This window comes from Cavia porcellus, unplaced genomic scaffold, assembly GCF_034190915.1.
Source record: "Cavia porcellus strain 051 isolate PalLab524CR breed Dunkin Hartley unplaced genomic scaffold, mCavPor4.1 scaffold_8, whole genome shotgun sequence".
Taxonomy (NCBI): domain Eukaryota; kingdom Metazoa; phylum Chordata; class Mammalia; order Rodentia; family Caviidae; genus Cavia; species Cavia porcellus.
In genome coordinates, this window is record NW_026947491.1 from 41,707,671 (window position 1) to 41,733,065 (window position 25,395).

Here is a 25,395-nt window from a genome sequence, read left to right on the forward strand (position 1 = left end):
TTGATTTCCTATTATCTTGTTTTGAAGTCCTGTATCACTCTCACTGTTTTGTTTTGATTTGGTTTATTTTGTTGGTTTTATTCTCTTTAAAAAAGCCAAGAGGGCTGGGGATTTAGCTCAGTGGCATAAGTGCCTGCCTTACAAACACAAGGTCATGAGTTCGATCCACAGTACAAAAAAAAAAAAAGGCTAAGATAGTCAAAAGCAAACCCCCCCCAAAACTAAAGAGTTCGAATAAAAACTAGATTCTAAAAAAAAAGAAATAACCAAAATAGATATAATTCTTATCCTCAGACAGCTTACAAATGAATGAAGTATTCATAAGTATATATAACTATTACTCATAAGTATATATAATTGTACCTCATAAGTATATATAATTATTATCACTTAAGTAAAATAAAAAGAGTGATTCTTGCTGAGGAAATAACTTTACGATTGAGACCTGAGGTTTGACCAGGAGTTACAACCAAGCAAAAAAGAGGTGAGAGAAGCAGTTTAGGCATAGAAAAAGGACACAGGGAAGTTCTTAAGGCAAGGAAGTGTGTCAAGTGCCCTGGGCACACAAACAATGCCACGGGCGCTAAAGCACACAAAGAAAGAGAAGGAGAAGGAGATGAGGCCGGGAGGCAGGGGTGGGGAGTTTTGCAGGTTAAGTGAAGGTGCCACATTTAATAAGGTACAATGGGTTGCCATTCATCTGATTCTAAAAGTGCTCTGGAGCAAGGCTGGCCTTGAACTCACTACGCAGACCAGGTTGGCCTTGAACTCACAGCAGTCCCCCTGCCTCAGCCTCCCCAGTGCTGGGATAACAGGCGTGTATCACCACCATGTTAACCTGGTACTCGAGATATACTGCAGAGGTAGAATCAATAGGCTGGTACATGAGACAAAGAAGAGGCAAGAAGAAATCAGGAATGATTCCCAGGTTTCTGGCAACTGAGTCAACAGAAATGATGTTTCCTACGACATAGAATTCTGAAGGAGGAGTAAATTTGAGGCTAGGGAAGATCAAGAGTCCAGTGTCGGCCAAGATACTGGTAACATCCATTTGGTGGGAGCAGGATTAGAAATAAGCATCTGGAGCTTGGAAGAGGGACCGGAGCTGGTCACACACATACAGGCCTCCTGCCCTCACAGTGTTATCCAGAAGGCGCTATGTGTTGTACATTATGGGTCCTGTGGGAAGATGTCCAGAGCTTAGCCCAGGAGATGCTAACATTTAGTAGTCAGAAGACAAAGAGAAGGGGAGAAGAGCGAATAACAAGGATACAGAGATAGAAGAGAAGCTTAGATATTGCAGAGAAGCCAAAGGAAGGAAATATCTGGAAAGAAACGGTGAGCAGTCATGTAAGATAAAGGGTAAGAAACATCCCCTCAGCTTAGCAACAGGGACTTTTTTTTTTTTTTTTTTGTAATTTTGACAGTCCTCTTTCATGATAATTAATTAATTCACCTACAAGTTTCTTTTTGTTTGTTTTTTAACCAAGTATAGAACTCAGGACTTTGTGCTTGCCAGACAGGTGATTGTGCCACTTAGCTACATCCCCAGCTAACTATAAGTTTTTTGTTTTGGAGTTTTGTTTGTTTTTTGTACTGGAAATTGAATCCAGGGCCTTCATACTGAGCTATATTCCTCCCTCCCCTTTTCTTCAATTTTGAGAAAAGGACTCACCAAGTTGCATAAGCAGGCTCAAATTAGCATTCCTCCTGCCTCAGCCTCCCAGAATGCAGAAATTTAGAGGCATATGCCACCATTAAATGACCATTAAAGAAATGTGTGTAGTTTTCACTGCTGCAAATAGTGCTTGGTGAATGTCTTTTTGCATATATTTTTCCCACCTCTACTAGTCTGAGAGATTGGCTTAAAATTCTTATTCAGAAATACAGTAGACTGCAGCTTAACAGGAACTTAGAAAAGGCCTTTAACTTGTGTTTCCACACCTGTTGGACAATCATTTATAGTAAATTACGGTAATAATACTATGTATGAAAGTTTGAGCCAATCTGCAGACAGGTTTATAGTTAGCCAATTGTTCTCCAAGGGAAGGTAAATACAATTGGTTGAGTTGAGTAAATAAGCTCATTTTCCCTCTCTATATTGTCCTAATAGAGACAGATTTTTTAAAAAATCAAAATACTTCCATCGTCATCCTTATCCTTCAAGCACTGAGGAATCTGGAAGACCAGGTGTATATACCCCCACCTTTTGAAACTCCCACTCAAATATTCTGCCCTTTTTTGTTTGTTCATTTTGTTTTGTTTTTGGAGACAGGATCTTGTTGTGTAGTACAGGCTGGCCTTGCACTCACTATGTTGCCCAAGCTGGCCTTAAACATGCCACAATTCTCCTGCTTCAGCCTCCTGAGCACTAGGATTACAGGTGTGCACCACCATACCTGGTTTCCTAGCCCTTTGTTTGCAATGAGCTAACTGCTAAATAGTAACAAAGGAGAAGGAAGAAAGGCTCTAAACTGCTGCTCCTTCCTACTAGTCAGGTCTTTGGTACTTTTACACTGTGTATTCTTAGAGTTCTAAGAGGCACTGAGACCCAGCTGTTGCCACACCACTGCTCATTCCTTGTGTGGTCCTTGGTACATTTTGTACTCTTAGAGTGCTAAATGACTCTGAGGATCTGTTTCTTTTTTCCTTTCTTGCTCCCCTTCTCTCCTCCTCCTATCCTACCTCCTCTTATTATTATTATTTTTTAAGCCAGTCAAATTTAGCAGGGGGGGTGTCTCCTCTTATTATTAATCTTTCTCCTTTTCTTCTTTTTTTTCTGAAATGGAGTCTCAGAATTGTGACCAGGCTGGCCTTGATCTAGTGGGCCCAAGAGATCCTCCTGCTTTTGAGCAGCCAGGACTACAGGTGCACTTCACTATGCCCAGCTATAGAGGCTCAGTACATCACAATTTAGTGTTTCACCAGGATTCGGCCCTCAGACTTTCCATGGAGGCACAACAACTGGCATTATTCTGAAACATACTGTGAAGGCCTCCTATTTAGAGAGTTGGAAAGCTGGAGATGGACATTTTGAATATCTGATTTCCTCATTATTTGCAATGAATACTTAAATGTCATTCTTCTTCTATCCCAGCTTTTCTTGCGGTCCAATCTCCTCTTCCTCACAGACGGAATTTAATCTTGCTGCTGCTCATCATGCACAGCTGCGAGGCAAGCAGCTGATGGGAGGATATTAAAATTATCTGGGGAGCAGTAACAGTGTCTTAGATTTTTCTAAGGACAGAAAACAGAGTTCCTGAGCCATGACACTTGCGTGTGTGCCCTCAAATAGAGCAAAGGGAATGCTGAGCCAAAAAGGGGAAATGGAAACTCCCAAGGTTTCGGCAACTTATTTTCTTCTGGAACAATTTCACCACTAATATGTTACTAACAAACAAAAGAAGAGGAAGTTAACCAGGAGGTCTGAAGGTCAACTTTCTCATAAAAAGGAAAAAGAGTCATGAAAACCTAAATACAAACTCTCTTCTCTCCTGGCACGGAGGGATAAACTTGCAGGAGCACAGGGGAGCTGGGGAGCAAGAGCCTTCAGCTGCAATTCCTTGACCTTAAGTTCCTTATCTGTCAAAGGACTAGGCTGAATTTTAGCCAAATTGATTGCTTCATTAACCAATCCAACTGTTTTATCTGCAGAACCTTCTTTTAAATGCTGTCTGATTTAGAACCTAAAACATAAAAGTGATCAAAAGTAGATGGCTGGCATCAAAGGTCCTGAAATTGACCCTTTCAAATTTTCCTATCTTTCCAGAATTGGCCTCTGAAATTCCCCTGCAGAACTCAGTGCAGACAGTTTGAAACTATTAGGCTTTAATTCTAGAAATAGTCAAAGAGGAACCTTTCACAACACAATCAGATTCTACCCAGACAGTCCTCTGTTATCAGGTAAAAGATCATGTTGTGCTCAAGTCACAAATGTGTGAAACCAAAGCTAGTTGTTCAAACTGAGGCCTCAACAAGACTTTCTTTACTTCAAGTTTAATGATTTATAAAGGACAGAGGTTTAGTGAGAGAAGTAAGTCTGCAGCTAAAAAGGACCCAAGAGAAACATGCTCTGACACACAAAAAACTATTGTTTTGTACACTTAAATATAAAATGTATTAGTATTAAAAAATAAAGCCAAACCTGCAAATATTGACCAGATCAACCTTCTTCCAAATGCCATTATTTATTTAAAAAAAAATTTTTTGAGGGGTTCAGGGATTGGATTGAACCAGCGTCTTGTACATGCTAAATATCAAAATATATAGGGTGGTTTTTTTTGTTGTTCTGCTTTGTTTTTAGTTTGTCTTATTTTGTTTTGTGTTTTAAGTTTTTTGAGCTAGTGTCTCACTAGCTGGTCCAGGCTGGCCTTGAACTTGTGGCAATTTTCCTGTCTCATGGAGTGCTGGGATTACAGACAGTGTGATTAAATTTTTAAAAATTTATTACAATCAGAGACATATTGGCATTAATTCCCTCAAATTACTCATCTTGCTTCAAACACACCTGTCATTCTTGCTAATTTTTTTTTCTCTTTGAGCCAGGGTCTCACTGCAGTTCAAGCTGGTCTTGAACTCATGACAATCCTTCTACCTCAGCTTCCCGAGTGCTAAGATTACAGGGGTGCACTACCACACACAACACTTGCCACTTTCTGAAGCAATTCTGGAAGTCCTCTTTCATGACTGTCTTTATGACGTGTGAGTCAAAAAATATGGTGAATGTTGCTGCCAAGTGCCCTCCAATGGAGAAGCAATCTCATAAACTATGACAGCTTGTCTTCACTGACCTCATTCACTGGATCTCAGACAGCTTAACTTCTGGCTGTTCCCCAAAGTCAAAATGACTATGAAAGGTAAATGTTTTGAACTGATTCAAGACATTAAGGAAGCCACAATAGTACAACTAAAGACACAGTGGTACACAACTGTAATCCTAGCACTCAAGATGCTGAGGCAGAAGGATCAGTATGAGTTCAAGGCAAGTCTAGGCTACATAATGAGTTCAAGACCAGCCTAAAGTACATAGCAAGACATGTCCCAAAAAACCAAAACAAGGCCAGGCATGGTGGTGCACATCTATAATCCCAGCACTTGGGAGGCTGAAGCAGGAGGCTCACTGTGAGTTCGAGGCTAGCCTGGCCTACATAGTAAGTTCAAGGTTAGCCTGAACTACATAGTGGCTCTGCCTTAAAAAACAAAATCAAAATCAAAGCCAAACAAACAAGAAACACCTTATTTCAGAAAGTGACAAGAATGAGATAAGTGTATCTGAAGCCAGAGGAAGTAGTTTGAAGGTGATTAATAGCAATGTATCTTCTACTGCAATACATTAAAAGAAAATTAAACATCTTTTTTTATCATGTCATGTACATGCTCTGAGCTACATATCCAGTCTCAAAGGCCACCTTTTATACTTGTCTTTCATCAGAATGCTCTTAAGGTTTTTAACAGCCTCTTTATGAGAATTGTACAGTATTTAATCATTCTAAACCCCATAACAAACAGTATCTTAAAAGAAAACAGGTCACTAAGTGTTGGAAATAGAAATTAGTATATGTTCTGTGGAATACAGTCCTGCAGTCTTTGAGAGCCTATAGTGAATAAATCCTAAACACCTTAACTGGTATTAATAACATGTCTCCCACTTAATACAAGATGTGCAGAGGTATCCAGGCCACTTCCCTGGTTTGCACTATCTTAAGTAGACAGCATTACCTGCCCCACTTCAGTGCCTACCTTCTGTTCCTCTGAGATGTCTCTACTATCTTTCCAGCCCAATAAATAAAACTCTGTTCATCTCTTAAAACCAATTAAATGTTATACTTAAATGCTAGACAGAAGGGGCTGGGGATTTAGCTCAGCAGCATAAGCGCCTGCCTTGCAAGCAGGCAGTCGTGAGTTCGATCCCTGATACCGATAAAAACGAAAATGACAAAAAAAAAAAAAAAAAGCTAGACAGAAACAAACTCAAATATTAGCTCGGGCAAGTTATTCTCTACACCTTGTTTTACTCAGCTATGAAAGAGTTAATGCCCCTCCCTTGTGTTTGTTAGGATTAGAAATACTATATATTTTTATCAAAAGCCTAGCAACTCAGGGTGTAGCTCAGTGGTAGAGTACAAGATTAGCCTGTGAGAGGCCCTGGGTTCAATGGTGCGGTTGGGGAGAGACAGGAAAGGGAGAATTTGAATGAATGAATGAATGAATGAATGAATGAAAGAGAATGAATGTAGCATGGTGCCTGGAATGTTAATTCTGACTAGGAGGGTTCAGGATTTATAACATTGCATCACTGATATTTGCCATTTTAACTTTCATGGAGAAAGGAGTTTATTCTCTATGTTACAGGAAAGTGATTGCTAAATGTCTCTTGTGCTGTCTGCAAGATGAAGCTGACCCCCAAGATGAATACCTTTTCTAACTTCCTAACTCTTCTCAGTGCTACTACAAGACACAAACCCTCCAAGCAGTGGCTGGGTGGGATGATGACCAGTAAGGGAGGAGGCATGAGGAAGAAGCTGGGCAGGGAAGAACATGAGGCCAGGCAGGGACTGACATGCAGGGCCTGGGTGTCCTGGCAAGGTCAGAACCAGGGTCATTGGGGACGAGAGGCTGGAAAAAGTGGAGGAATAAGAACTCTCATTAGGCCGCAGGTTTTCCAAATGCACCATTCTGAAGAAGGATTCTGGATGAGGTTAAGTCTGAAGCTGAGATATGGGCCCAGAGGGTTGAGTAGCAGATAAGATCAAGAAATTATGAAGACATCCTAAGTAACAGACAGGTCACTGATATAGGCCAGTGACTTTTCACCAGAGACATCATAGGCCCCAAGGGAGAGTTCAAAATGTGTGGGAATCTTGTTGGGTTGTTTCTGTTATCCTGTTTTTCTGTTCTGGCTGTCACAATGTCATGGGATGCTATTAGCATTAGGAGAAGGGCAAGATGGTGAATATCCTGCACAAGTTAAATATGCTTTGCCTCACAAGCCAAATAGCATCTTCTGTGAGAAACACTTTAGAAAATGATGCTGGACGGTTCCGGGAGAACATGGCGGACAGATAACAGCAACTACCGGAGGCTCTCTGAAAACTAGGCTCAGAAGCCAGGTATGGTGCGGACTAAAGAGACATAAGCAGGTGGAGTTATGCTCTGCTGACTCAGGAACGAACTCGGCTGAGAGAAACCAACTTGGAATGCAGTCCTGGTGCTAAAACAGGAACAGAAAAGCCTCGCTGCTGAGGCTGGACCCCACGCCATTTGGGTTTCCCGCCGCGCGGTGGCTGGCTGCCTCTACGTCGGCTCGGCAAGGAGAGAGACGCACGGAAACTCTGAGAACGGGAGTCTGTGAACGGAGTCGAAAACAGGACAGGCAGGGAGGCATGTTCTGACTTGTGGCGAGGTGAGTGAGAGAAACTGACACTCCACCACAGTTTGACTCCAGCGGACTTTCTGGGCCCGGGCAGTCCTGTGGGAGCAGGGCGCGCTGGCGACTCCAGCCACACATTCCCCTGTTGGCGGGATTGGTGAAAAGTGCCTGGCCTGCGTGATGCTGCCGGCGGACCCCGTAGGCTGGCCCAACCCAGATCCCAGAGCCTGACGGAGGTCGGGAGGGGCGGGCCCCCGCGTAGGCTGCCTGGTGTGCAGCAGTGAGTGGAAACACCTAACCGGCGCAATTCGATCAGGCTGTGGCTGACAGAGAGAGAAGCTAGGCCTCTCATATAAGCTTGCATATATAAGGAACAGAGAATATGGGAAGAGGCAGCAACAAGAAAGGCTCCTCGGCCCCCAATTCTGAGAAACAGGCAATAACAGACACCGCACCATTACACATAAGGCACCATATAGAGAGCCTCATAGACCAATTCAGGAATGAAGTTATCAACGACCTGAAGCTAGAAGTATGCAAAATAGTTAGAGAAATACTAAGCACCACCCAAGAAAAAACAGATGGTGGAATGGAAGAACAGAAAAAGAGGGGAGAAGTGTTTGATGGAGAAAACAGGGAAAGCATAGAATACGTGAAGCAGGTTCAAAGGGACTACCAAGAAACTAAGAAGTCTATCGAAGACTGGCATAACAGCTTGAAAGAAACTAAGGACAGACTATCTGAACTGGAGGGCAGAATTGTAATATGGGAGAATGAAATGAAAAACTTCTTAAAAATAACAAAGAAACAAACAGCAATAATACAAAGACAAGAAGATGATAAGAGGAGCCATAACTTAAGGATTAAGAACATAAAAGAAGAAGTAGGGACACAAACAAATGAACTACAAAAGCTACTCACAGAAATAATCCAGGAGAATTTTCCTAATTTAGCAAAAGGTAAAGATACTCAGATGTATGAGGCATACAGGACCCCAGCTACCTACAACCCAAACAGAGCAACACCCAGGCATATAATAATAAAAATTCCAGAAATTCAATACAAGAACAGAATATTAAAAGCTGTCAGAGACAAGAAGCAGACCACTTACAAGGGAGCACCCATCAGAATTACAGCAGATTTCTCTGCACAAACCATCAAATCACGAAGAGCTTGGGGGGAAATAATTCAAGCTTTGAAAGATAATAATCTCCAGCCAAGATTGAGATATCCTGCACAACTGTCCCTCGAAATTGATGGAAAAACAAGGTGCTTCCAGGATAAAGAGGAACTGGGGGAATTTGCAACCACCAATTCAACTCTACAGAGAGTATTGCAGGATATTCTAAAAAAAAGAAAAATACAAAGAATCCAGAAATAATGGAAGCCACAACGAATGGAGCAGAGAACAAAGTGAAGAAGACAAACTGACAGCTACTGACAGAATAAGAGCTCAACAGAAATGAGGCAGAGAAGATTGGATGATAGGAACAGCTATTTTGGAGAAAATGACATCTTAATAGGTAATACTGATTTAGTATCATCTTGTTTTGAAGTCTCATCTAGCTTTTGTCCTTCTGTCTCCAATGGTCCAAATAGGTTGTATCTTACTGGATTTTATTATGTATGATAGTATAAGCAAAAACCTTTTAAAGACAAGGAGATTATACAGAAACCATTGTTCATTTTCTGTTAGTCGATTCTAAATACTCTGTAATGCTGTCATTCTCTTGAATGGTTTTACATTGTTTTGATATACTTAATGCTACAGTATACGAAGTTGTACTCAAGGATTTCAAGGAAAGAGATAATATGGTAACTACTTTTAGGTCAGGATTATCTGGTGGTGAAACACTATTCTGCTTAAATGGTTATGTTTTGATCTGTGCTGTTTCGTTGTTATGCCCTCTTTTATCTCAATCTCCACTCCATTATTTACTTTTTTATTTTTATCCTTTTAATTAAAGGAAAAAAATAGCAGGATATATTATAGTAACCCACTTTGACTTTCCATTACCTCGATTTAAAGCCCTGTATTACTCTCACCATCTGGTTTTTAACTGATGTTCCCCCATTCTGTTTTGCTGGATAGTATCAGGTTCGAAAATTTAGGCATCAGCTGTGAAGATAATGAGATTCATTATAACGCCCATTCTCATTGACTTTTATCTATTTTTGAAGACCTACAATGTCTCCAATGTTTTGGTTTTGTCGGTTTTATTCTTTACAGTTTTGTTCAATTGTATTGTAACTAACAATATAGGCAATTCTATTAGAGATAGCGGGAGGCATTATGGTAACCATTGTTGATCACCTTGTATTATGTTTTCACATTATCTATTATGTCCACCCTTTTGACTTGACCGATTCTGTTCTGTTATGTCACATTTGGTTTTACTCTCTTCCAAAAAAGTAATAAGAACCATGGGAGCAATGAAACCCAAAATGTGTAATAGTCATTGTACAAAAGAGAGGAAAAGAAAGTGCTCTGTACTATATAACTGCATGTATATTTAAGTGTATAAGATAGAAAATGATATCACAGAGTTTTATTGGATCATTGAACAGAACTGTTTGCAGTATCATTGATGGAATGTCCACTTTACAAGCTTTAATTTTGTGACTTGAACAATTATTTCTAAGATGACAATATGTAATCCATTAACTAGTAATTTCCTACTGTTCATTTTTTTTTCTGCAAATCTGTATAACTTGTACCCTTTCTCTGCTTTTTTTTCTTTTCTCCTTAAATAAAATTAAAAAAAAACAAACAAAAAAAAAAAAAAAAAAAAAAAAGAAAATGATGCTGGACACTGGGGTCCCCAGCGAAGTCCAGGAGTTTAAACTGCAGGCTGGCACAATACCATGACAAAGGCAAGGGAACAGCAAGGCACGGTCAGATGCGAGCCCCAAAGGGCAGATTTTGAACGTCAGAAGAAGGCATGAAAGATGATGGATGGGATACAGTTCTAAAGATGTGAGGGGGAAGCAATTCTGACTCTGGGCCCAGAACATTTCAGGGAAGCATGAGCAGCATAAGCAGGCAGCCTCTATTCAGAGACAATGCATGTCAAGGGAAAGCCAGGCCTCGCTAAAGGCAGGAGAGATTAGACAGGGTGGGAAGGGTAAGAATGCGAAGTTTCCCCGCAGAACTGGGGGTTTCCAGCCTCATTAATCACATCTTAACCCTGCCTGAGATCTGCTCCCTTCCCTTTCATTCCTGTGCACGCCCCACCCTAAACCTCAACAGCATTTTACTTAGGTTCCCGCGAGGGCCTCATAAATTGTCTCCATGCTGTCAGTCGCTGGCCTTCCCAGGATACCTTCTTTCCCTATCGCCAGAAGCACCTTTCACAAATACAAGTCTCATCACATCTCTCTCTTCATGACAAGTTTCACTACGTGCACTGTTTTTCTAACCAAATCCTAACCTAGCAGACTCTTCCAGGACTCCCGCGGTCTGGCTCTCCCCTCCTTCCGCCATCCCAGTCTGCTTGCTTTCATATCCCCATGGCTCAGCTCCCACAAACTTTCTAGATTGATTCTTTATTTTCAGGCTCACTGTGTTGATTTTATAAGTCTATCTCTTCTACCACCAATGATCCCTACTCTCCTACAGGCAAAAATCAGGATACTTGCTAAGAACACAAATTTCAAAAAACAAATGAACAAACGTAAAACCCCGACAAATTCCTAGATCTCATTCCAGAATCATTGTGGGAAATCATGTAGGATGGTTTTAAAACATGTTTTAAAAAATCTTCAATAGCTGGAGATGGTGGTGCATGCCTGTGTTTTCAGCACTTGGGAGGCTGAGGCAGGAGGATCACTGTGACTTTGAGGCCAGTGTGGGCTATCTAGTGCATTCAAGGCCAGCCTGTACTACAGTGAGACACTCTAAAAAATTTTAAAAAGCCACCTTTAAAGTTCCTCCCATCAAAAAATGAAGTAACATTCCCCTTGGATATGAAACAGCCTGATTCACCTTTTTTTTTCTCCAGTACTAGGAACTGAACCTGTGGTTCTCACTGAGCTATACACCTCAGCTCTTTTTGAAAAAATTTTTATCTTAAGACAGGGTCTGGCTAAGTTATCCTGGCTGGGTTCAGACTTGTGATCCTCCTGCCTCAGCCTCCCAGAATACTGGGCTAACAAGCATGTATCACCTGTACTCAGCCATGGTGACTCACAGAAGTGAATATGGCAACAGTAGTGGTATATGACTTCTGAGGCTTAAGTAATAAATAGCAGATAACAGCACAGTTTGTAGTTCTCTTCTGCCTTTGTCCCTCCCTCTCCAGATGGCTGCTCTTGGAACCCAGCCACCAAGCCAGTCACATGGAATGGCCGTGTGTAGGTGTTTGGCCACGGCCTGCTGAGATCCCAGCTGGCAGGAGCATCAACAGCCTGACCTGCGGATCACTGAACCTTCAGTGACCATCGTCCCCAGGCTGCAGGAGCCTCAGCCGATGTTAAAAAGAACAGAGAGAAACTCTGCCCAAACTGAAGACACACAAGCAAAATTAATGCTGTCATTATTTTATGCCTCTAAATTTTGGAAATTTTTGTTCAATTTTGTAGTGCTGGAGACTGAAACCTGCCTCAGTCTCCTAAATACTGGGATTATGGGTGTGTGCCACCAAGCCTGGCTTCACTTTTTACTGTTAAAACATCTTTTTATTCTGCTGTCCAAAAGATTTCTTCAATTGTTAGTTCCCCATCCTTCTTTGAGTTTTATACATTTTCCTGATGACAGGCTATAATTTACATGAGTTCTTATTTTCTTACTATTCCTTTTTTTTAAAAAAAGAAGTCATCCTAGTGTTGTTTCATGAATATCTACTTTTATCTAAGCATATTCATGATCAGTTATAATTTATTCTGTTCTCCAACATATTTATTTTCTTTGAGTTCTATTTTTTCTGTTTTGAGTTGGGACTTCTCTCCCCTTACTGCAGTGTCTAATTGCTCTGGGCTTTGGCCTTGCAGGTAGTTTCTTGCTATAGCAAATCTCGGATCTTCTTCCAGGCTAGAGAGATGTAACAGCCAGAATGGTGAGGTAGGAGAAAGGCTACTCACCTTCCTTCTCCATACAGACACATCAGCTGCTTTCCATACTTCATCCATTCTTCAATCATAGGCTGTACCTCAAATTTCCAAGCATGTCTTAAGAGGCATCACCACACAATGGTTAAGGAAATAGACTCTGAGCCCAGTAGTATAGACTTGGAATTTGCATGCTTCTAACCCCAACACTTAGGAAGGAGGCTGAGGCAGGAAGATCACTGCAAATTTGAGTCTAGCCTGACCTGCATAGTGAGACCCAGTCTCAAAGAGAGAGAGAAAGAGAAACAGAGAAACAGACAGAGAGAGAACTAGTGTTGAGATACCTCAAAAAACTAAAAATAGAAATTCTACCTGACCTGCTACTCCCCTCTATATATCGTCCCAAAAGGGTAAAAATCATATTATAGGATACATGTATATTCATGTTTATAGCAGTACAATTTATAATACCTACATCTTGGAAATGGCCTTTTTGCCCATCAACAGATGAAAGGATAAAGAAAATGTAGTACTTATACATTGAAGCACTATTCTGTTACAAAAGATAGTCTTGAAGCATTTGTATGCAAGGATGCAATTTGAGAACACAATGTTAATAAAAGAAATTAGACCATAAGCTTAAGTATGGCATGGTTTCTCTTAAAACAATATATATAATACATACATAGAAAAAATATATGAATTATACATAAAGAGAGGAGCAATAGAAGACAGATAGGAAGTAGAGCTATCTTTTCAAATGGTGAGTAAGAGATGGAGGGAGGGGAGAGAAATGAGGTGGGAAAATAAGAAAGGAAAAATGATGAAAAGGAGCTTTTGCAAATGGGAAGAGGACAAGGAGTTGGAAGGAGCAGGGAGGATGGGGAGGGGGAGGGGATAAAAAAGAATTAAAACATTTTATGTATGTGAACATGTATTAATAAAAAAGTTAAAACACTGAAATTATAACATCAATGATGGTAAAGTTGTAGTGAAATCTTAACTGAAAAATCTATTCCCACTTATTATATAATGTCAATATCAGTATAAACTATTATCATTCCTTTGGAGTGTATAAATCTAACAGAAACTTATTTTGTTTTGTTTTCTTTTGTTTAGTACTGGGGATCCAACTCATGATTTTGTGCTTGTCAAGCAGGCACTTAGACCGCTGAGCTAAATCCCTGGCCCTAAAACTTTGGTGAACGGTTTCTTTACTTTCTTTCTTTCTTTTTTTTTTTTTTTGTACTGGGGATCGAACTCAAGAGCTTGCACTTCCAAGGCAGGCACTTATGCCACTGAGCTAAATCCTCAGCTCCTAGAAATCTACATTACTCATAAAAATGCTTTGACTGGCTAAACAATGAAGTTAGAGTGAAAAATTCATAAATTTTAGGTTAGTCATTTTAACCTAGGCTATTCATTTTAATGAAATATGCTATTTATTTTTAATGAAAAATCAGAAGCACAAAAATTCCCAATGATTAGCTAGGTGTGGTGGTACATGCCTGTAACCCATCACACAGGAGGCTGAGACAGGAAAAATGCCCTGAGTTGAAGAACAGCCTGGACTACATAGGGAGTTAGTCCATGACCATCCTAGAATATATATAGTAAGACCCTGTTTCAAAAACCCAACACAACACATACATATACACACAGACACACACAAAACTTCCAACAATCTTAGAATGGTAAAATTCAACAGACTCTAACATATCTGGTTGATAATCTCATGTATTAGTTATTTTTAAATATTACATGAAAATTAAAATATAATAAGTACAATGAAAAAGACATAAATATGTACTTATGTGGTTTAAACTTTATATACCTAACAAGAGAATATACAAAAATAAAACCAGCTGTTTTAGAAAAGAAAAAAAAAGCCTAGCTAGACTTGCTACCATCTCCACACGGCCTCATGTGATGACCAAGGTTGGTGCTTTGGAAGGGCAGCGCTGCCCCGGTAGCAGAGCTCTCTAAGGTGACAGCAGATTACAGAAATCTCCAGCTGGCATTCTGCTGTATCCTGGATATAGTCCTAGAGTCCCTTTCTTCAAATCTTCATCATCTTTCTGCCCAGAACTGTACAGTCCTCTCCTGCTCATTAACCAACTTCCCAGTGAGGTAAGAGACCTGCTGCCCTAGGCTCCTCCCACCATGGCATCTCTATGGCCATGTCTGCTGTGTTATTTACACAGAGCAACCCTTGAACATTTGTTGACTGTGTTCCAGTCGCTGTCCTGCTACTAGGGATGTAAAGTGAGCAGGAAAGGAACCTTCCTATCAAAGCTCATCATTCAGAAGAGGAGCCATCCAATTTTTCTTAAAAGGCCAAATAAGTCATACTTTAGACTTTGAGTATGACACGTTCTCTATTGCAACTAATAACTCTGATGCTGCAGCTGAAAGCAGCCACAGACAATCTCTAGGTGAGGATGGTGACACTCTGCTAAATCCTTACTTATCAAACAGCCAGTGGGCTGCCGTGTCCCCATACAACTGCACAGTGCAGCAGAATTTCTTGCAATGATGAAACGTTTCTGTGCTCTTCAGTATAATAGGTACCAGCTATAAGTAGTTAGTGGGGACTTACAAGTATAGCTCATAAACTGAATTTTAAATGTAATTTAAATTCATCTAAACCAGGAGGTCTTCCTGGTCTGCTTCTAATAGTCATTCTCTCTCTTATTCTATCTACAGCCCTCATTCCTATTCATTTTATATTTGATTATGTGTTTTATTACCTTTTATTTCTCCCAATTAAAAATTCAAATGCAGAGAATGTCTCTTCTGGTTAGCACTCTTTTCTATGATGCCCCATTTGCTGTTTAAAATGCAGAAGGTTCTCAAAAAAGTCATTTTACAACACATATTTTCTTTGCCAATTTCCCTGACAGGTAGTGATATGCATTCAATACAGATGGTCCTTTGGACCAGGATGGGCACTTACTTGGAGAATATTTCCACAATGGCTGATGACTTGTTCTTGTTGGTGAGAGAAAGTTCTCTGGCCGTTACCCTTAATGATAGGGAAGTCCATTGTCGTCTGTTAAATGGAGTTGATTCCATTTTGTTTTACAGATATGGAAACACCTCTGCAATAAAGAAATCCAGACTATTAAGACATAAGGGAGAATTCTCCAGAATCCAAAGATTGGCAGTGATGTGGGGCAAGTGAGAACAGAAGGCCTAAACTAACAGACCACATTCCTCTACTGGGACTATCCAAAGCAGTAGACCCTTGGTCAAACAAGTCAGTACCTTTGGGTCGCTGCTTCCTAAATGACCTTTAAGGTCCCTTTCAGTTCTATCATTTTATGACTGACTCCACTGTACAAATACCAGTTGGCCTTTTTCTGAACTTGAGTTTGTTCCAAAAATATGTTTGGAGTGAAATGTTCCTCTTTTCTGAATTACATCCCAGGGAGGTACCATTAGCATCTCTGTAGAGTCAAGTCCAGACTCCATCTTCACCCAAGTGTCCTGATTCCCTCTTCCCGTCCCAGCTCTGCAGCACTGGCCACTCCATGTTGGGAAGAGGCCTGGAACACTGTGTGGCGTATTTAAAAGAAAAGGACTTTAAGGGCAAGAAGACTTCAGTAAGATGGTAACTTCCAGTACCCTGAACAAATTATATAATCTTGGAGCTGAGGATATAGCTCAATAGTATAGTGCTTGCCTAGTAGGGGCAAAGCGGAAGAAAAAAATTATGTCATCTTTTCAGTTTTAGTTTTCCTCTCTTTTCTTTTCTTTTTTTTGTCTTTTTGAGACAGGGTCTCACTATGCAGTTCAGGCTGGCCTTGAGCTCACTTTGTAGCCCAGGCTGGTCTCAAACTCACAATGAACCTCCCACCTCAGCCTCCCAAGTGCTGGGATTACAGGCATGAGCCACCACACCCAGAAGTTTTAGTTTTCTTTAGCTGAAAAATGAAGATAGTATTTCACTTTCTTAAGGTTTTACTACAGATTTGGGGAAATAATATATTCAACATAGAAGGTATCTTCAGGTAGTATAAAGAACATTTTAAGTATATTATTTTATTTTTTTTATTCCAGTCATCTTCAAAATATATTATTTTAAAAGTTGATTATATTATTGGCTCTTACTATAATTCTTATTACTGTAGGGTTTTTTTTAATAAGTGGAGAAATATAATGTACTTTAAATTCAGGGAATAAAACTTCTATACTTAAAACTCTTTTCTAAAATCCCCTCACATGGAAGAACATATAAAGCCATATTCTTGACATCATTTGGTCCCTACCCAATAACTTGGATTGTTTGGGGGTTTTACCCCAGTTATCAAAGGAATTCCAACCTTCATCCAGAAGAGGTGAGATTAGAATTAAGTCAATAGTTTCCTTATTTGGAGAACCAAAAATATAAATTAAAGCGCTGTCTGCAGCTCTCCTGCAGCACAGAGCGAAACTGTCCAGGCAGAGTGCTCCTCGCTGTATTCTGGTCCAAGCACCTTGGCAACAGCGGAACACTGGCCTGCTGAACCCACCACACACACAGCTGTGCCACACTGAAGTCCTATGAGGCAAAGCGGTGACAGGGAACCCTAAAGACCATGCTGCTTTCCACATGTACTGCTTTGTTCTGCTGACAATAAACTTGTCTGAAAATAATACTGGCTTTAAAAAATTTTGTTTTTGAGACAGGACCCTGCGAGGTAGCCCAGGCTAGTCTTGAACTTAAGGCGATCCTCCTGCCTCAGTCTACAAAGTTCTGGGATTACGGGTATGTGCCACCATACCCAGCTTAGCTTTCTAAAATTTTTGGATTCATTTTGCTCTCCATGTTGGAAAACAGCATAGAATACGGCACTAGGAGCTCTGGCATTAGAGCTAGATGTGCTCAAACATGTCCCTTGGCCTCACCAATAAAAGTTGTGCACCTTTCCTAAAACTCAGATTTTTCATCCATAGTAATGGTATTCTTATGAGGAATAAATAAGATATAGAAGAAATAAAGACATAACACTGATCCAGAATAAGTAGACAATAAATGATAGGTTTTCTTTGTTATTGTTTGTTTTGATTTGGGGTTTAATGGTTGGTGGTGGTGGCACTGGGGATTGAATCCAGGATCTTTATATTGAGCTACATCTCCAGATCTATTTTGGAGACAGGGCCTAAATTGTTAAATTGCCCAGGTTGGATTTGAGGCAATCCTCCTGCCTCAGCCTCCCAAATGCTGGGATTGTAGGCAAGTGCCACCATGCTTGCTGGTTTTTTTTAAAATATATATAAACATTATGTCTTTTCTCTGGACAAAATAACCTTAATACTCATGTTCTTTGGGATAAACCTGAATGTACCAAATAACATATATTATCTGTGTATCTGCTTTGTGGCTTACAACTAACTTACAAAACACTGTCAGCTTTTTCTTTAACAAGAAAAAAACAAGGAGCCAAATGTGGTGGTACATGCCTCTAATCCCAGCACCTTGTCTCAAAAAAAAAAAAAAAAAAAGAAAAAAAGAAAAAAGACATCAAACAATTCAGTTCAACTTAATTATGTAAAACCACAGTAGTTATCCTTTAATAGTGATCCTTTAAGCCAAATTTAGGAAATGCTGATCAATACTTTAAGACACTATTTGGCAAAATTATGCTTCTAATGTATGTATGTATAAGCAAACTGTCAGTTCCTTATAATGATAAATTCTGAAAAAATGAAAAAAATATATAAGGTTATGTTCTCAAATCTGTTCATAAACCAGGTGTGGTGATACAAGCTTGTGATCCCAGCACTTGGGAGGCTAAGGCAGGAGTTTGAGGCCTGCCTGAGCTACACAGTGAGCTCAAGGCCAGTCTGAATGACACAGTGAGACCCTATCTCCAAAAACAAAACAAACACAAAAATCCACAGAGCCAGGAATGGTGGTGTGTGGTTGGTGTCACAGTTACCTGGGAGGTCCAAGTAGGGGAATCCAAAACCAGCCTGGGCAGACTGGGCACGGTCATCTCAGCATTTGCAAGGCTGAGGCAGGAGGACTACTATGAGTTTGAGGCCAGCCGAGGCCCTACAGTGAATTCAAGATCACCCTGGCAACATAATAAGACATCATTGCAAAAAAAGGAAATGCACTAATTATTTCAGGGACCAGTTAAGCATGATAAAGAAAAAGGAATTAATTCTCAAGTCTCCATGCCTTTGATTACTCCTGGCCAGAAAAATCAAGAAAAGTCAAAATATCTATCTTGATGCAAGATTAGGATGCACTCAAGGAATAAGTGATTCTCATCCTAAAAAGTTATATGAAGAAATTGTTGCCCAAATAAAGTCCATAATCTATTGCTAATATACACATGATTACAGGACAAAACAGAATGTGTTTAGATGCAATGCATGCTCTGAGAGGATTTTCTGGCTTGGGAGGAGAGAAAAAGACAAGACTTCTGATCAACATGGGATTCACAGAACAGACAGAATTTCAAAGGGTAGGAAGAAGAAAGTGCATGTGAGTTAGGAGGAACAGTATTAGTACCGTTAGGGAATGTGTCCAGTGGTGGTGAACCTATGGCCCGCATGCCACAGTGGGCTGCTTGAATCACTGAAACCTTAAAAAAGTTCCCCATCATAGAGTTAGATTCTAGGCAAAAGAAGAAATGAAAATACAGTAGGCAAGAACAGAGAGGGGCCAGACCCAGCTCAGCCTTGGGAATCATGTGAGGAACTGGGGCTGTGCTTCCACAGTGGAAAAACTAGCCTGTGAGTGAGTAAAGACGGGGTCCAGTCTTCATGTACTGTTCCCCAGCCCTCGAATGCCCTTTATGGCACGAAGACATAATTCTTTCCCCGCACCTCCATCACCCACTCTGTAAGGTAAGAGCTTTGAGTGGATTACTCACAGTCTCTACAGGGGGGACACGGAAATGTTATGAAAAAGCAAGCAACACAACAAACTCTTTTAAGAGATGGGAGTCTAAATTACTATAAGATCCTTTGACTGAGTGAGAGGTCATCAAGGTTTAAAGTACAATGAGTAGGATTAGAAGGTGAGGGGAGAATGGACAGTGCTTAGAATAAAATAGACTTACAGTAAGTGAAGGAATCAAACCTGGCATTATCATACCTGAATGATTAAAAGTCAGAGGGTAAAAATAGAAGAGGGACAATGGTGAGTTTTGCTTTACTAAAATTGAGATATATGCATAAAAATCCAAGTACACACAATAGGAAACTACAAATTGAAAGCTTAAGAATAAAAAACATTGCTTGGGATATAGCTCAGTGGCATAGCACATGCCTGGTAAGTACAGCCATCACCAGTACTGGAATAAAAATCATTTTGAAACATCTACTTTCATTTGTTTATTTATTTTTTGAGACAGGGTCTCACTACAGAGTCCAGGCTGGCCTCAAATTCATGGCAATCTTCTTGCCTCAGCCTCCGGTGAAACGTACACTTAATGTAGAACATAAATCTCAACCTTCACAAACATGCTACAAGATTGTTTTTATTTATTATAAATGAAGATTCAGATATATTAAATCACTTTACAAAGATCACTTAGCTACAAAATAGCATAGCTGAAATTCAAATCAATTTAATTGATTTCAAATTGCATTTCTCCCCACTACCAGTGATGAATAATGATTAAAACCATCACTTCTAGTCAAGGTAAAAATAAGGAAGAAAAATTCTTGAACCATAACTGAAAATCTATAAGCATTATTTATCCTCCAGTAAGAGAGTAATGGTAAATATACTTGGCCCTTTGTATATTTTTGGGTTCCACATAAACCAAATGTGAATTAAAAATACTGGAAAAAAAACTGCACCTGTACTAAATATGTACAGACTTTTTTTGAAAAGCAATATAGAAGATTGAATACAGGGCCTTTACACTGAGACACATCCCCAACCATTTTTAAAAATCCTTGGAGACAGGGTCCTGCCAAGTGCTAAGTTGCCCCAGCTGTGCTCAAACCTGTGATACTCCTGCCTCATCCTCCCAGAGCACACATCTGTCTCTTTCCTGTCATCATTCCTGAACAATACAGTGTAACTACTGACACAGCATTCACTCTCTGTGAGGCATCACAAGTAATCTGGAAATGATTTAACGTATACAAAGGCTGTGCATAGTTAAACACTATACTGTTTTATAGAAGGAACTTGAATACCATGGATTTTGGTGTCTGTTGGGGACCTGGAACCAGGCACACCACTGTACTTAGGAATGACTATTATCTTTCCTAAATGTGAACATCAGACATAATCATTCCTACTTCCAGGGAAACTTAAAGTTAAGTGAAATACTCTTCACTATGGATGAGTATCTCGGCTTCTATGGGCTGGCGTGAGAGATATGGTATTGCTTCTTACCACCAGTCTCTCTCAGATATGAATGCTGCTTCCAGACTTTCAGACTCCAAAGCCCATCCTCCTAGGTCACGTGCTTTCCACTGGCACTTCAACTTGGAGGATGAACTGTACAAGAGTTAAAGGAAACTGACATAACAAAAACAGCAGTAAAACAAATACCAATGGGATACATAGAAAGAGGTAAATCTTGCTAAAAAAAAAAAAAAGGACATCTTCAGTTTTAGGTATATACTCAAGATTTTTACATCAAAAGAGAAGTTTACAAATCAAGAACCAAAAGCCCTTTTATACAGTGAAGAAACCGAGCCACACAAACATCCAATAATTTCCCCCAAATCACCAGCTGGTTAAAAATAAAGCTGGAGCCCTAACTCTCAGTCCAAAGCTCTTTCATCAGACCAGGTAGCTTGCACTGGGACAGGGAGACTATCCTCTGGGCAAGCTGGAGCCCCAAGATAAAGATCTCTGGCCAAAGGTCCCTGCCAAAGCAAGGGCTGGGCTATGACTCACAGAAAAATCTGGCCCCAGGTATCTGCTTCCTTCAGCTGTTGCTTAAGGTGAAGGCTGTAGCTGCTTCGGGAAACCTATCCTAATAAACTCATTTACAAGCTCACCTGGCCAAGGGAATTAGCTCTCAGAAACCAGGCTGGGAGAAAAGCAAATGCGCTGCTACCACATTGGCCGGTCCCAAAGCCACTAAAAAGCTGCTGTCCTCATAAACCCAATCTCAGCTTTCTCTCCTTCCCTCCTCCTTCCTTCCTTCCCCCCTTCCCTCCCTCTCCTCCTCTCCTGATTACTTGGGCAAGCTGGAAAGCTGTCTGCCTGATACAGTTTCAAAAAAATTAAAGGGAAAAACTCTACAAACTCACTAAAAGAAATGTTCTTTTAAAACAAAACCGTAAAATTTTAGTTTTTCTATCAACAACTCTTCTCAATTTGAATGTCAAAAGGTAAAAGAGCAATTAAAAGCTAACTAAGCTTAAGGTGCAAGAGCAATTTTAAATAAAAACTATACAAAGTATGTTCCTGTGCATGTATGGTGGCATACCTCTACAACCCCAGCACTCTGGGAGGCTGAAGCAGGAGGATCAGAAGTTTGAGCTCAACCCATACTGCAGAAAAAAAAAAAAAAAATCCACATGAAGTTAGTTTCTTCCAATTATTTATTTATGAGTTTGTTCTTGAGACAGTCTCATTATATAACCTCAAACTCAAGATTGAACTCTTTCTTAGTCTCCAGAATATTAGGAGTGCAGGCACGCATCACCACACCTAATTTTCTTACCTTTTATTTTACATTTACACAAAAGTTACAAAGAAAGAAAAGAGTTGCAAAGAGTACAAAAGTTCTCAGATTTCCATCCAGGTTTACTTCACATTACCAGAGGATAATTATTAAAACTAAAAAATTAACATTGAAACAATACTATTAATTAAACTATAGACATTATTTAAATTCTACGTTTCCCACTGTTTTTTCTGTTTCAAGATCTTATGGTGCTTTTAGTTGTCTTAACTCCTTAAATCTCTTTCCACAGATGATAGTTCCTGTGTTCCCTTGTTTTTCATGACCCTGATTCTGTTAAAAAGCACTGGCTAGGCATTAGGTGGGCTGATCCACAATCTGGATTTCTGGATCACACCAATAAGAATAATCAGGGCAAAAAAAAAAAAATAGAATAATCAGGGCTTCTTGAAGAAGTGGTAGAAAGAGCTGGGCAGGACAAACACAAAAATGAGCCTGGAACATCTTACAATGCTCAATTGAAAAAAAAAAAGACGTCTTCCCAGATTACACTGAAGTTACAGATTTTCAGAAGAATGCTGTGAAGAAGCTGAGGTACCTTCCTCGTGCTCTATTAGAGGGTACATGCTTTATCACTGGTGGTATTAACTTGACTACTTAAAATAGTTACAGTGTCCAATGTAATGTTACTATTTTCTCTTTGTAAATATTTGTAGGATGGTACTTTGACCCTACTTTTCTTTAAACTTTTTCCCACAAATTTTAGCATTTCTAGCTGGATCTTATCTATGACAATTATTGTTAGTGGTGATTTTCTCTTGGCCTCATCCATTCTACATTTAATAACTGGCATTCTTGCATAAAGAATATTTCTCTTTTCCCCTCTCATTCATTCAATCATTTATTAATATTAGTAGAGACTCACAGATATTTATTTTATTCCTTGGGTATGAATGCAAATTAAACATCCCTTATCCAAAAATCTGAAAAAAGAAATGGTCCTAAGTCTGAAACTGAGTGCTGACATAATTAATGCCACAAATGGAAAATTCCACACCTGACCTCATGACAGGTTGCAGTCAAAACATAGGTACACTAGAAACATTGTGTAAAGTTACCTTCAGGGCTGCATGCCTGATACCAAAACAAAACAAACAAACAAAAAACTCAGCTGAGAAGCTAGTTTCTCACAGAACCTTTTATAAACTGTCTCAACCCTCCTTCCCAGCAGCATAGATCTCCTTCACTACTTTATCACAATTTTATGAATTCTACTCAAGATCAGAAGACAGATATACCTTGGGTCTTGCTTTTCTGGGATTTATGAATAGAAGGAGCTTTATAAATATGTCTTGTACAATATTACATGAAGCTGTAAATTTTATCTGACATACAGATCCAAGATTAGCTGTTAAGAAAGTGTATTTTTATATTGAATTGTTTAGTAATATTAGCTTATTCAAAATCTTTACATATACAAGTGATATAAAAAGAACCACTAAATAACTTCCAGTACCTACATAAAAAGGTTCACTACTTTATTATTTGGAAATATGCTGACAGACAGGTCTGGAGGCATATTAGAATAGTCACTGCCACTGTTGCTTGGAGTGTTTCAGTCAGGTATCTGCAGAAACATGTATCTAGACAATCAGACACTTGTAATACTGACCAAATTCCCAGGACAAAGTCACTTTCACAACATGAGATCCCCTCCTTGTCTCTGTCTCTGTCTCTTTCTCTCTCTCTCTCTCTCTTTTAAGACAGAGAGCCATTATGTAGCCCAGGTTGGCCTGGAACTCACAGTAATACTCCTGATTCAGCCTCCCGAGTGCTGGTATTACCTGTGGCCCTTTGTTTCCTTTTAAGGATATTTTATGTCTTGAATTCACAGCAACAATAATGAAAAAGAGGTTGTGTAAATGGGAAGTAATTTACTTGTTGAAACAGCTTGCCAAAAACCATGAAACCCTCTATTTAACCCTGAGCTAGGTGGCCAGGCCACACATGAACTCTTTCCCTGGAACCTCACTCATCATCTCTTCTGGCTTTGCCCCTCTACTTAAACATGCTAACATTTCTGATGGGTATGCATATGTAGCTGAAGTTCACATATATGATTTTTAAAAAGTTTTTGTCTTTTCCACAGAGTTAGGAATTGAACTTGGGACTTTGTGCTTGGTAAGGAAGGATTCTATCACTGAGCTACATCCTCGGCCCTTTTTGAGACAGGGTCTTGCTAAGCTGCCCAGGTTGGACTTGAATGTGTCATCCTCTCGCCTTGGTCTTCCAAGTAGGTAGGATTTCAGACTGGAGGGCTAGAAATTTATTTTTTTCTCTTACGCCTTTTCCCCCTCTCAGTCTGCTACCCCATGCTGCCCCTACATCACAGCCAAACCATACACAGTCTCTGGGTATTCATTTTCACTTCTTCATTTTCTAGATATCCCTCTGCTGCCCTGGTCTGGACCTCTATTCTCGCCATTCTACTGCACCTGGTCACCTGCCGATCACAGAGCATCTCTTATTGTCAGCTCCAAGGATCAGCTGGACAGGCTCTTAGTTCCTTTTTTTTTTTGAGACAGGGTCTTGCTATGTAGTTCAGCCAATTTTTCTGCCTCAGCTGGGATTACACCAACTTAGTTCTCAGCTCTTCTCATCCTCTTATCTTGTTATCTTAATCACTGATTAGTCTCTCATTTTAAATTTTCAAATTGTATTTTCCTAAATAGAACTCTGATTCTTTTTCTGTCTTTCAAATTATTCTCAATTATCTTCCCAGAGTTCCCTTTCTTTCCCTCCACTCACCTGCACTTAGAAAAACTCTATTTCAAAATAAAAATTAAAAGGGTTGGGGATGTAATTCAGTGCCATGGCCCTGAGTTGAATGTCCAGAACTGGGGGGCGTCCAGGAGACGACGACGTCAACAAGGATGAAATATACACAAGGTTAAAAATTGAAAAGAAAACTTACACGTTCCCAGGCATTACTCAAAAGCCATTTTCTTCTCTCTTTCTTTCTTTTTTTTTTAAAAGGACTGGAGAGCGCCGACAGGTCTCGAACCACTAGACCTATGGAAGCCAGCGGCCCAAGCGGTTGGGAAGCCAAAGTCGAAGGAACCACTGGGCTAAAGCCAGCCCTCTTCTCTCTTTCTATAGGAACTCACCTATTCTCAAGTAATCAGAGGTCACTTACACCAGATGATTCTCAAAGCTGAAATGTTAATTCCTAACTTCCTGACTTCAGTTCTAGAATACTCATTACCCACTGGATAGTTTCAGATACCTCATAAATATACAACATACAGTCCAAATATAATACAAGGGTGATAAAAATACACCCTACATATTTAAATTTTAAAAAGTGTGTTATGAAACAGGACA

At 39.8% G+C, this 25,395-nt stretch overlaps 1 protein-coding gene across 3 annotated transcripts in view; it reads right to left on the reverse strand.

Moving 5' to 3' along the window:
- The window catches only part of Lima1 (LIM domain and actin binding 1), a 99,317-nt gene that overhangs the window by 55,227 nt on the left and 18,695 nt on the right, over window positions 1–25,395 (reverse strand). For 2 of the 3 annotated variants that reach the window (XM_003475784.5, XM_063254718.1), the window contains one exon: window positions 15,372–15,516. The exons of the other annotated variant lie outside the window; for it this stretch is intronic. In XM_003475784.5, the coding sequence (XP_003475832.2) occupies window positions 15,372–15,490 (119 nt within the window). In that variant the 5' untranslated portion in view covers window positions 15,491–15,516. Of the gene's footprint in view, window positions 1–15,371; window positions 15,517–25,395 lie in introns of those variants that run through there. 3 annotated transcript variants of the gene reach the window in all.